Source organism: Solea senegalensis, linkage group LG15, assembly GCF_019176455.1.
Source record: "Solea senegalensis isolate Sse05_10M linkage group LG15, IFAPA_SoseM_1, whole genome shotgun sequence".
Lineage (NCBI taxonomy): Eukaryota > Metazoa > Chordata > Actinopteri > Pleuronectiformes > Soleidae > Solea > Solea senegalensis.
Window position 1 is genome coordinate 7,095,657 of NC_058035.1, and position 13,165 is coordinate 7,108,821.

At 37.4% G+C, this 13,165-nt stretch overlaps 3 protein-coding genes across 4 annotated transcripts in view; all 3 read right to left on the minus strand.

Moving 5' to 3' along the window:
• Positions 1 to 2,234, minus strand: part of mcph1 (microcephalin 1) — a 28,612-nt gene extending 26,378 nt beyond the window's left edge. For both annotated transcript variants that reach the window (XM_044046032.1, XM_044046033.1), the window contains exons 1-4: positions 2,151 to 2,234; positions 504 to 565; positions 318 to 409; positions 116 to 234 (exon numbers count right to left, since the gene is read on the minus strand). In XM_044046032.1, coding sequence (XP_043901967.1) covers positions 116 to 234; positions 318 to 409; positions 504 to 537 — 245 coding nt within the window. In that variant the 5' untranslated portion in view covers positions 538 to 565; positions 2,151 to 2,234. The remainder of the gene's footprint in view (positions 1 to 115; positions 235 to 317; positions 410 to 503; positions 566 to 2,150) is intronic.
• Positions 2,235 to 4,070: 1,836 nt separating this feature from the next.
• On the minus strand, positions 4,071 to 9,621 carry LOC122781569 (neuropeptide Y receptor type 4-like). Its single transcript, XM_044045294.1, has 2 exons — positions 9,477 to 9,621; positions 4,071 to 6,424 (listed from the first exon to the last, which is right to left on the minus strand). The coding sequence occupies exon 2, from the start codon at positions 6,352 to 6,354 to the stop codon at positions 5,002 to 5,004; it is 1,353 nt and encodes a 450-aa protein (XP_043901229.1). The 5' UTR covers positions 6,355 to 6,424; positions 9,477 to 9,621; the 3' UTR covers positions 4,071 to 5,001.
• A 154-nt stretch (positions 9,622 to 9,775) lies between these two features.
• On the minus strand, positions 9,776 to 13,147 carry si:ch73-288o11.4 (beta-microseminoprotein). The gene is made up of 4 exons (XM_044046471.1): positions 11,946 to 13,147; positions 10,875 to 10,965; positions 10,533 to 10,635; positions 9,776 to 9,999 (listed from the first exon to the last, which is right to left on the minus strand). Exons 1-4 carry the CDS (start codon positions 11,946 to 11,948, stop codon positions 9,888 to 9,890), a joined length of 309 nt encoding a protein of 102 aa, XP_043902406.1. The 5' UTR covers positions 11,949 to 13,147; the 3' UTR covers positions 9,776 to 9,887.
• Between the last annotated feature and the right edge of the window lie 18 nt (positions 13,148 to 13,165).

Sequence of the window (13,165 nt, forward strand, 5' to 3'; positions counted from 1 at the left end):
ACATCATTTAATCAAAAAACAAACACTTTCAAATAGTAAATTCAGTAAAATCTTGACTCAACTTCATAACAATACCATCAAAAAATGTGTTGAAAAAAGCACACAACTCACTGACCTGCCAACCCAGAGAACGGAGACAAGCTTCACATTACTTTTCTTAGCTTTTCTCCATGTGGCCAGGTGACCATTGTTGAAAATGACGTGTGTGACTTGTTTATTGAATGTTTTTGATACCTGTAAAATGAAAAGGCAAATTTAGATCTGCTGTATTTAAACAGAGTAACATTTGTATACTACAATGTATTCCCTGGTCTCACCTGAGCACCCATTTCCTGCAGCTGCTGGACAAATGGTTTTGAAAAATTTGCTGTTTTCTCGGACGACCACACATCAACATAGGCCACAACATCTGCATATATAATGACAACTGTTATAAACTTCAACCATGACCCATTAAATTCAGTATGAATTAACTGTAGCAAGACTAAGATGGTGCACAGTACCTTTAAGAACCGGACTGCTTTGGCTTGTAGTCATTACTGGCTTCTATAGCTCCAAAATTCACCTACAAAAAATTAGGACATTTTTACGAAGATCGGCTTTTAATTTTACTTGCACTCCATGGTCCCTTTTTTCTGACTAAACCAATCAAGGAGAATGAATATCAATAAGTGGTCAAATCAGGGCAGTTTATTTTTATAATTGTTTTAGTCACTCCACTCTTTTGTGTGTTCCACACATTTGATATTTTATGGATGAATCCTGCTGAGATTTAATGAAATGGTAAAAACAACTAAACAAAAAAAAAGTGATCGAACACAATTAAAAAATGTCTTACTAAACAGTAAAACCAGTGATGGCTAGTGAAGTTTTTGATGCTTTTAGTCAAATAAAGCTTTTTTTTCTTCCAGATTAAAAAAAATGCCATGATAGTTTATCCTTAAATGATTCAGTTTTCCTTGATAAACTGCACACAGTTCTTCATTATGGTTGAATTTGAGACATCCTCCAGAAATGTAAATAATATAGTGCAGTAGTGGAACAATCACTTATTAATCAATCACGATATTAATTGATTATTTTGATAATGCTACTCAATTCATTTTGCTGTGACTTTAGCTTTTAAAATGTTCTGGTTTCTTTCCCCTCTGTCACAGAAAAATAAATAATATTGTGAGTTTGTGGACAAAACAAGATATTTGAGGACATTTGACGTTTTTAAACATTTTCTGAATTATCAAGAAATAACAATTTAATCAATAATAATTGTTAATATTGGCTTTTTAATTCTGAGAGATTATTTGATTTAATCTCTGATTTTAATCCCTTACTTTTCTGTCTTTCGTCTTTTCTGTCTTTCGTCTATCCGAAAAGGGACTGTGCTATGAAAAACTGTAGAATGTGAAATGTCTTCTATGGCTATGTGTGTGTTTATGTTCTTAGAAGTTTCTAAATGTATTTTTGACAAAATTCTCTACTGGCAGGACTGCATCCAATTGCGAATGCACAATGACAATACATGTCCTATTCTATTCTAAAACAAAAGCTTAAATGGCCAACTGTCACATCCATGGTATGTGGAGGACAATCACTGAACGCCAAACACTGAAGCAAATGACAAACCAGGCCACACGAAGTGAGACGTTTATAGGGTCCTGTGTGCCTAATAAAGTGGCGGTGAACGTACAAAGAAAATCGCACTTTCATATTACCAAAGGCTAAAATGAAGACACGTGACGCATGAAATCACGGCAAAGTCATTTTGTAGATGGTAAATTAATGACACAAATTAAGCCCGAATTCAGCGGTGGTTCGCTAACCACCCGGACACAGCGTACAGTACAAAGTACATGTTTTCGACAACTGGTATCGATTAAAAAACATACATATACTAGTATATATGTATAACCTGGCAGCAATAGTCACATTAATTATAGTTTTCCATGACATGTTTACCTCAAGTTTTACGGTTAAACTAGCGAGCTAACTAACTTTGTTAGCGTTATGCTGGTGTTGCTAACGGGGGAGGGGGGGATTCACACTTCCGTAATGTGTTGTGACATAACATAAACATGTTTTATAAATGTTAACAGTACACACACACACGAACACACTTGACCCTCAGTGTTCTAAGTGTTGCGGGAACTTACTTTAAGCAGCGGGGAGGACTATATTGTGCAATTCAGGCAAATGCCGAGCGACAGAAAGCATCGTTCCCGGGTGCAGTTTGTGATGCAATGCATTGTGGGACAGAAGGCAATCATTGGCTGATAGTTAAACATACGTCACTTCCTGCCCAGATACTATGCAAATGTTGGCCGTTAGACTTTATTGAACAGTGTTTGAGTTCTTTTTTGTCAAAATTAACATTGTAAATCATCAAAATGACTTTCTTTCTTGGACAAATTACGTCAATTTCTCCATGACTATCTATGATGCCACTTTGACATATTCCAATCTGATGTTGTATCTGTCCCTCCTGTAGTAACCTTCTGGAACAACCATATAAATAACCTGTGCTGCAAAAATGTATTTTGGTTAAAGATGTTCCCTTTAAAATTATTCACCGGTGCTATCCAGTAAAGTCTCTCTCAGTGAAATTCAATAGTGATATTGATTTACGATGCTTTTTCTGTGATTCCCATGCTGAGACTGGAGGTGTACACACACCCGTAATCTGTGGCAAAACATTTGGAGATATATTCTGTATTATATTATCTATGACTTTGAACTCTTGTTTGAAAATGTAGTTTCCTAAAGACCAATGCAAAACACAAAAAGGAGTATTTTGTAATCCAACATTTTATATTTTAAGCAATGGTTCATATTCACAGAAAATTAAGTGAGAAGAAAATATATATTTTGTGTTTTCTTTAAAGAGTTTGAATTATACCTAATGACAATAGCTTCAGTTTAAATCCAAAGCCCATAATGACTGTAGATGTGGGCTCCCATTTCAATATTTGTTTATAAATACATATATTTTTGTATGTCGGGATGTAACCCCCGGCTTGCTTTTATCTGCTTATTTATGTTTTAACATATTTGATTTGTATACATATGTATTCTTTTATCTTGCTCCGAAGTTCTGTTGTTGTCTTTATTGTCCATTTGTTAATATCACGCGGTATAATTTTCCATCACACTAGAAATTCCTCTTTGAGATATCGACATTTTTATTCTGACTAGCCATAATTCAAAGGCAATTGTACATATTTTACCGTGGAATTATGGATTCTTCACAATAGCAGACATGTACATAAAACTACCCACAAATACATAAATAAACAAATACGATTAGTTTTTTGCAGGAATAGTTGTTATAACAAAAAGCTAAGTATAAGGAGGATCCTTACCTTATTCATTCTATTCATTTACTTCTATTACCCGGATTATTACCCTGTACTTTAGTGTTTTTATGTGTGTGAGTATGAATGGTGTGTGTGTGTGTGTGTGTGTGTTGGTGTACTTTTCTGCCACAAACACTAACCTTGTCGGGACAAGTAGTCCTTAAAAAGAGCAAAAACTGGTCCTTATGATGAGGCAGAACCTAATTTCTGAGGAACTGGTTAAGTTTGAGAAAATTTACATTGACATCTCAATTGTATTTGCAGACAAATATTATCTCAGATGTGTCAAATAATATTCTGTATGCATTTGTGAGTTTCTGAATTAGTTTGGGAAACAAACTTTTAAACAATCTAATCTTAGACCACACTAGTTTTACCATACAGTGTTTTTCACCTCCTTGCAAGGAAAATATTTTGTATGTTACAGGAAAAGGAAATCCCATATTTTAACTACAAACAAAGGCGGATTGCCTTTGTTTGTAGTTAAAATATGGATCCTCACATTCAATAAACAGCCTCGGCTGGTGAGATTATAAAACCAGGCACGGATTTACACAGTGGTGCAGTCTCTCATATATATGTGTCATTATCAGAAAAAAAATGTTTGACAGACAGACAGTGGTGTCATGGAAAACTCCACAAATATGATGCATTAACAAAGACACCCAAATGGTAAATACATACATTTCAAAAGCCTCACACAAACACATATTACTGGTTTATTTATCAACCCCCAATGTACATTTCAGCATCATATAATATACATCATAAACTGTTACATAAGTACTTTCATAAGTCAAATAAATCACAGTTAGACCTTCTAACCTCACTAACTTCACACACTGCTTATACTGCACAAGTATGCCGTAAACATACAAAAGTAGTAAAATGTGAGAAATACAACTGCAGCAGTCTACTCATTAAATGTTTTTAAAATGTGACTCGTTTATAATAACAAACTGCACACGTTACTTTTTTTTTCTAGTACAAACAATTCCATAACAACTAAAACAAGAGTACAAGCATGCATTTGTAGAAAGTGGCACAAGCCTTGAATACTAGAGCTCTCCTTTCTACATGCCACTGATTCTCCACTCACGTAATTTTGATCTGAGAAGTGATAACTATGAAGTCTTCAGTACACTCACATATATTCATTAAAAACACTGATAATGCCATAGTAGGTACAAATGATGGAATGAACAATGGGCAGAGTTACTGCACTCGAATCAGACAGAGACAGCATGTAGACCTTTTTCACAGAAGACATTCTGTTAAAAGCATACAAATTACAAGACTTCTCAAAATGTCTCCTGTGAAAATGTCCTGTTCATTGATCACATTTGCTCTTTTTTGACAGATTTCAGTCAAATAAATGATTTGGTATCATCTTTTGCTTTGTGTGTGTGAAATATAATTTACACCAAACTAGACATTAAAGTATTTCCGGCAAGTATAAAATGGATAAATGTTTTATTTATTTTTTGGTTGTACAACATGCAAATAAACAACAGCAGTAGAGGAATATACATTAGTATTTACAGTTGGATATGATAAATTTCACATTCTTTAAATAGCTTTTTTTTTTACATGCTCCTTTGGAATAATTATGTGAAAATACTGATGTTAAACACACATACACTTTTGACTATCAATCGACTGAGTTGCTCCTGCAGTTCAGAGGCGCAGAGGAGTGTGACACTTCCATGTGCACAATGGACATCGGGAACTGCTCACACTCTTCTTCCAGTGGGTGGCAGCGGCAGTGCAAGAACACCTCTCTCACCTCCTGCCTGAAGTTGGAGTTGAGGAAGCCGTAGATGATGGGGTTGATGCAGGTGGATGACATGGCCAATAAGTGGCAGAGAGAAAAGAGCAGGTTGTGGTGGCAGATGGGCAGAGCCTCCTGGTTCCAGTCCGATACCACATTGAAGATGGTGAGTGGCAGCCAGCAAAGGGCAAACGCTGTAATAAGGGTGACAAGCATGATGTTGATTCGGCGGCTTTGGGCCATGCGCTGACTCTCTTGGGTCCTGGCACGGTCAAGCATCTCTTTGCGGTGACGAAGGCGTACAAAAACTCTAACATAGCAGAGGAGGACCAGCAATAGTGGGCCACAGTACTGGAACAGCAGGAGCCACGTGGTGTAAGCGAGCCTGTGTTGCTGGGATGGCCAGTGTTCCAGACAGGCCTCCATGTTTGGAATTGTGGGTACAAAAGACAAAAAGGTGCGGTATGCATTTGTCGGCACAGATGAGTTTTTGTGTGTGTAAGAGGCAGGTTGAGGCAGAGACACGTTGAAATAAGCCTGAGAGGAGGCTTGGTGAAGAAGTGGAGACTGGGGCAGGATTACGTTAGCGTAGGGCTCATTTGTGAGAAGCTGAAAGGCCAAGAATGGCGTGGAGGTGAAGCAGGCTAAAATCCAAATGATAACAACTGCCATGTAGGCCTGAGGAACACTCGGTTTCCACCCAGAGGGGTTGAGGATGAGCTGATGTCGTTCCAGAGCAATGAACACTAGAGACAGCACGGAAACAGTCACAGACACACACTGGATGAAAGGCACCAGGCGACATAATAGTGACCCAAACACCCAATGATCCATTAGCGTGTATATGACAGTGAAAGGAAGGCAGAACACACACACCAGAATGTCAGAGAAAGAAAGGTTGCAGATGAAAATACTGGTGACGTTGACTTTTTCCCTCCGACGAGCGATGATGCAGATGAGGCCGATGTTTCCCACCAGCCCGAGCACCATTGTAACGCTGTACCACACCACTAGAACCCCTGTGAGTACAGGAGACATATGGCACTGCTCATCGTGGCCGAGAACAAAGAGGTTTGAGAGAAACTGGGTCTCATCGCCTGGCCACTGCACAGACTCATGACTGCCCCTTCCCTCGTCTGACGTTAGGGAAAGTGGAGCGGTGGAGCCGTTCAGTGGTGACGATAGACTTGACGTCGATGGAGGAGACTGGCTTGTGTTGCCACTCAGGGACATTTCACCAAGAGTTCAGTGTCACCAACCTCCAGGATCAAACTGTCCATCCCAGCCCTCTGAAAACATGCATCTGAGACACAGAGAGCGAGAGAGAGAGACACAGTGGGAGACAGGAAATAAAACAAAAATCACTTGCATAGCTTCCAAATGTATTGAAATGTGTTCACGTACAAGTGATAGTGTTCAGGCCTGAAAACATGATTGTTGACGGCAGCTTTTCCTTAAATTCTTCAATAGTCATCTTATTTATCAATTCATTCTTGTCTTTTGAATGCACTATATATTGGCCAGTCACACTCTATTATCTCTCAGTTTGATTTTAATGTCTATATTTCATTTTGATTATTATTATTAATAATAATAATAATAATAATAATAATAAAAGACAATAACATTGAACAGTGCTGTGTGGTCACGGAGAGTATGATATTCTGAACAGGTGAGCTTTTAGTTTGGATTTGAAATGTGGGAGGGAGTCAGTGTTGCTGAGGTCAGGAGGGAGGGAGGGAATGTCTTTTTAATGTATTGCTTTTATGCCGTGATGTTCTTAATGTATTTCTATGACTTTGTAAAGCACTTTGAGTTATCCTGTGTATGAAGAGTGCTATAGAAATATCCTTGGAAAGGAAAGTTCAACAGGTAGCTGAGGAGGAAGGAGGCTTGTAGGAAAGGTGCACCGTGTGATCACTGACATTAGGCTCAAGAAAGCAAAAGCACTTTGTCTATGCCTAAAAGCCACTACTTCTGCTCAAACTAGAAATATCTATTAATATAATTGCATGGGTTGCCATAAGATTTGGTTCAAATGTTTCAGACTAAGACAATATTCAAATCATTATACATGGGTGCTGATTTGATTTGTAATAGTATCAGTGGCAAATTTATTTTCCTCCAAGGCAAGGCATTGAAATAACATGAATCATAATAATAAAAGCAAAATTACATAAAAAATTTAAATATCATTAAATCATGAGGGATACAAGTGTGATGTGAATAAAAAAGTGTGTTTAAAAGACAAGCATGAATACTTAACAAAGAATTTAAGAAAAAGCTGGAGTAAACAATAATGTTTTTCAGGCCTGGTTTAAACCAGAATTGAACGATACATTTCTTTGTTGTTGTTTTTTTAACAAACTGCTTCATTTAGCTGCTTATAATGCAATAAATACTACTGGGCTGGTGCTGTAAGAAAATTAAAAATTAAACTAATTAAGATGCTGGACAAGGCATTCAAATGAAACTGAAACATTTATTTTCAAAACCCTGGTTTGCAGAGAAACCTGATCAACAGAATATTCAGGTACATTTTAGGTAAAATCATATATATATTTTCTATTTTTTTAAATGGTCCAAAAGAAATAACAATACATGCATTTTCGATTGACCAAATACCTACAAAAACCAACCACCCGGAACTGTCCAGTGCTAAATTAAGATGGTGAATATAAAAAAGTTAGAATTGTGATTTAGCACGTTGTGAGGAGGTCTCATTAGCTGGTGTCACAGCACAGCTCAAACAAAACATGTCTTTTCATAATTTACACTAATAGAGACAAAAATAGACACAAGGTGTCTGTTTATTTTTCTCTACACTATGTGGATTATATGCAAGGATCTCTACAGCAGCACAGTATCAGTGTCAGGGCTTTATCTTACAGTAACTATACCATTCTCTTTTTCTGTAAGATCTATACTCACACTCAAAGAATCCTCCAGGTGTAACAGATTATTGGCATTAAGATTGCTGTGCAAACATTTGATACAACGACAAATGATGTAATTTGTGGTAGTGAAAGGGCACGATTGTCAGAATACGAAAAATTGATCTCTCTCTCTCTCTCTCTCTTTCTCTCTCACTATCTCTCTCTCTCTCTTTCTCCTGCCATGTGCAGTGAAAACCAGCATGGAAAGAGAAGAGCCTGTTTTTTCCCATTGATGTTGCACACACTTAGCTATCAGCCCCTTCACACTGCATCATGATTGACCTACACTGGCAGTGTGGTAAGTGAGCTGCAGGCAGGAAGGCACGACATCGTCCTTTCTCCGGGGGGGGAAGCGGGAAAAAAAACAGATTTTATTTGTCACCTGCAGCCAGCTGTAACAGGTCACAGGAAGCAAAAAATATCGGCAGGAAACCCCAAATAACACAAAACTCATTAATAGGCAAGTCTGAACTTGTCATGATACAGTGATGTGACAGTGACACATACACATGCAGCATTATGTGGTGGTTCTGTGTGAGTCCCAGCCAGAGAAAACATCTGCAGGATAAGGAACACTGTGACCTGCTCTGCACTGCCCATCATATTCTCCTTTCCTTCTTCAGTGAAGTGACAGACAAAATCTGACAAAATGGTGCTTTCTGACTCACTGTCATTTTCCTTCCACAATATTCCGGCATTACATAGTTTTCCTGCACAAAATTGCATGTACTTCAATGTAAAAATGTTCCCCTGGTGTTTAACAATGACTCTTTTTCTTTTTCTTTATAAAGTACAATACAAACAAAGTGTCATTTACTTAACTTAATGTAATATGAGCATCAAGTAGGTTTCAAAGTCCAACTTAAATTAAATGAATTCTGGGCATTGTCAAAGATTCATATGTATGGATATAAAATGTAAAAATGATATTTATTACATGTTTCAACAGACAATTTGCCTTTTCATCTTCTGTGTGTGGAGGAGCTAGGATATCAGCAGCACACACTGATGAGAGATCGACTTGAAATAATGGCTGGAGCCTCATTATTCTCTGCTGGGGGTCTCATGGACTGTGGGTGATATCTCCCAAGACATTTCTGCTATGAATACTGCCAGGAACAATTCTTTTATCCACATTTTCACACTGAATATTAAACATTCATGCGATACAGTTTATGTTTATTTTATCTCATGTCTCTTTTTTATGTGAAATTTGGATGCATGATTTATGCCTTGTAGGCTTCTATTGTTTGGAGCCATCATTCAGTGCCAAAGGCAGAGGGAGACACATATAGCACACCTGCACATCTGTGGACACCGAGAGACAAAATGACAGTGGAGGGGTGGGGAGACAGGAGAGCATACATTTAACAACTAATAAAAGAATGAGTAAAAATAAAAGAGGAATTAATCACTTACGTGATGGGCTGGCGACGTGGAGTGTCCCTGTGATGCCAGGACAACAGAAACAATGATGGTCTGAACAGGTGTGAATCCACGGAGATGAGAGTTGGAGATGATGAGAGCCACAGCGTTTGTGTCAGAGACAGCAGCTACTGGAGGAGCATTGCTATTATTGGGCTGTTGGAGCCCTTTGGGTGCCATACAGACTCTGAGCACCAAGCTCTGCTGTCACACAGTGGTGGATTCATTCAATTACATCCGGATAATGACAACAGCTGCACGTGCAGCTAAAGAGACAATGAGCAGGCGATTGGTGGAGCAGGTCATGACTTTATTAAAACTGGCATTTAAAAAAGACCAAGTTTGATTAGCCTTTGTCTTCGTCACCTACTGTACGGCCAGAGCAAAGGCCACACTGTCATGTGCTCAGTTAAGGTCACAATATTTTGTATTATCCGACTTCTGCACGATCCTGAAAGTGCAGTCTGTTTTATTTACCATCAGCTCACACTCTAGAGGAATGTCATCATCTGGAAACCTGAGAAAGAGAGAGAGGATTTTAAATCTGAGGTGAAACAAACAACAATAACAAAACTGTCTCAATTAATGTATCATTACATTTTTTGTTTAGGGAGAATTACAATATGAGATTTTTTTTCAGGGTCTATTTTTACAAGATATTTTGTTTTCAGGGTCTGTTTTTACAAGATTTATTTTCAGGGGCTGTTTTTACGAGATTTTCTTGCGGGGGTCTGTTTTGGGGTAAAAAATGATATTAGGTGAATTCAACACACTTCTGTACAAATTCGATTTGTGTTCCAATTCTGATCTAATGCGAATCTACAAAACCTTGAAAAAACAAATCTCATAAAAACAGACCCCGATAAACAAATCTCGTAAAAACAGACCCTGATAAACAAATCTCGTAAAAACAGACCCCTTGAATAACTTCAAGTAAAGAATACAATGTTTGAGTGTCTGTGTGGATGAGGTGTTCCACCTAAAACAACATACAGTCCTAGCTCTCCGCAACAGAAATGATAATCATTAATTACAGTATGGGAGTCTTACAAGTTGCAGCAGGTCAACCCATTTTCTGTGCATGTGCAGTCAGTACAGTCCTTCGTCCAGTCAGAGCCAAAGTTGTGCAGGTTTCCATCTTTATCCACACACCCTGTACATGAAGAAACAAAACCACAGTTCAGAGGGAGCTGTTAACCCACTGATCACACCGTGATAAGAGTTGCTGGTCTGAATAAGCGTGTATCGATGTGTGCACAGCATGGTGTGGTCTTGATAAGTTTTGAGTTCATTGACAGGTGTTTAGTAAACACACAACACCTGGATGGTACAAACAAACACAGCAGAGGGTATTTTCCAACAGGTGATAATGTTGTAATTAAATCAACTCACCCTTGATTTTCTCGTCTTTGTCCACAGTGGTGCACAGAGCGTGGCAGAGTGGAATCAGTGCCAGAACACAAATAAACACATGGAAAGTCTCCTGAAAGAGAAAAAAGATCAGTTGTTAAGTTGTCCATTTAACCCATTTATGCTCTTTTCTCTGCAGGCCTGAAAAAATGAATAGTTTGCTTTGGTTGTTAGCTGGTGTTCTTATTTTCTTTAAAGAGAATAAAGGGTTTGACACAATAACATGCTAATCAGAGGTGGAAAGTAATGAATTACATTTACTTTTGACTTGTGATGACGTCTCATCAGCCACTTTATTAGGTACACCTGCTCAACTGCTCAATAATGCAGATATCTAATCAGCAACACAGTGTATTTATTCATGTAGAGTTCTAACTGAGCATCAGAATGAGGGGGGCAAAAGATGAAAAAATACCCTGTTGCCAGATGTCAGAGAAGAAAAGGCAACAGCAACTCAAATAACCTCTCATTACAAGCAAAACATGCAGATGACTGATCTGAACGCACAAACACATCAAAACCTATGAAGCAAATGGAGCATGGTGGCTAATATCATTGGTCACTTTATTAGGTACACCTAATAATACCTTAAAAAAAGAGTGGTCAGTGAATGTTAATACAAATAAGATTTTGTCTATGCTGCAGGGGAAATTTACGGAGGAGTGCCACACAGAAAGAAAGAAAGAAAAAATAAAACAGCATGAATTCTGAGATTAAAGTCATAATTCTAAGATTAAGAAATCAGATTTCTGAGATTAAGAAGTAAGAATTCTGAGATTAAAGTCAGTCTTAATAGACTTAATAAAGTCTCAGAAATAGAAAAAAGTCAAAAAGATAATTCAGGAAATTAAAGCAATTTCAAAAGCAATATATTTTTGAATCATGAATTACAGGATGTCTCATAATAATAATTTATCATTACCTTTAATTGCTGTCGCTGTATACTTTAAGCTTCAGTCACCACTACCATCACCACAGCTATATTATAAAAATGATGTAATCCTGACACATTCCTAATCTCTTTTCAGTTTAACTGCGGTGCAAAATACATACCATCCTTAGATATGCAGTAAGCCACTCGAAAGGAAGATGATGTGCATGAGAACTCTGACAAACGCTTTATATAAAGGTGTGAACCCGTCTATTTTCACTGGAATGTATTTGAATAGTGATGTTTGTTTTAAGGGAAGACCAGTAGGTAGAATGTTTATACTGATGTGCCGTATTAAAGGCTACACCCTATTAAAACATAACATTTTGACCCATAACAGAATATTCTTACTGCAAAGGAGGCTTGACTTTATATAACTTTTATAATCAGATTTAATAAAGAAACTGATTTGATAAAGAAATAGACAGACAGAAATATAAAAACAGCTTTCCCTTATGTGTAAACCTTTTTATAAATGAAAAGCTTAAGTAGAGCATTTGGACTGAAATTAAAGCCCCGCAATTTGTAAACAGTTATTTAGAATACACAGTTTGGATTTATGAGACTGTTAATGACACAGTGGTTATTCAAAGTCAGTCTTTGTACCGCGTGAGTGAGACTTGAATAAACTCCAGTTTCATGCTTTTCTACACATTCTGTAAAAACAACCGTGCTCATTGGCGACACTGAACACGATAAAACATGTAATAAACATTTGCCTCAGTACAACAAAAGTAAAAGTGTAGACTCGTACTTGTACAAAAATATTCAGAGTACATAATAGAATAGGACGTTTTGTTTTTTTGTCTTAAACGAGCCTCGTTTAGGACGAACAAAATATCCAGCTTCAAGAGTGCTCTTTTCAAAACACTGCAAACAACAGTGTTAAAACGGAGAACGCTCCACCTGCTATGTATACACAGGTGTGTGTCTTAATCGCCGCCTGTTTGTATTACACATTCTCAGACAAAATAACACACACACACACACGTCAGTGCAGATTAAAAAACAAAATGTCAAAATGGTGAAAAAGAAATAAACATGTGGCTTGGTAAGAGAATGCTGAGTATGTTGTTTGCCAAATGCACAGAAACTCCACAGCTGCAAAATGAAAACACGTAATTCACAATTTGTGGAACGCTTGTGTATCTTAAAGATCTTATTTCTCCAGTATGAGGATGAGTGAAACTGTGAAACGTTTCCATGTACCGGCCTGTCTTTAAGATTACATCCTCTCATTTTTAGTTGGAGCAGATTATAGTTTATACTCCACATTAGAGCTGAAACAATTATTCAATTAAAACAAGATTTCTGATTGTTTCTGCTTCTTAAATGTGAATAT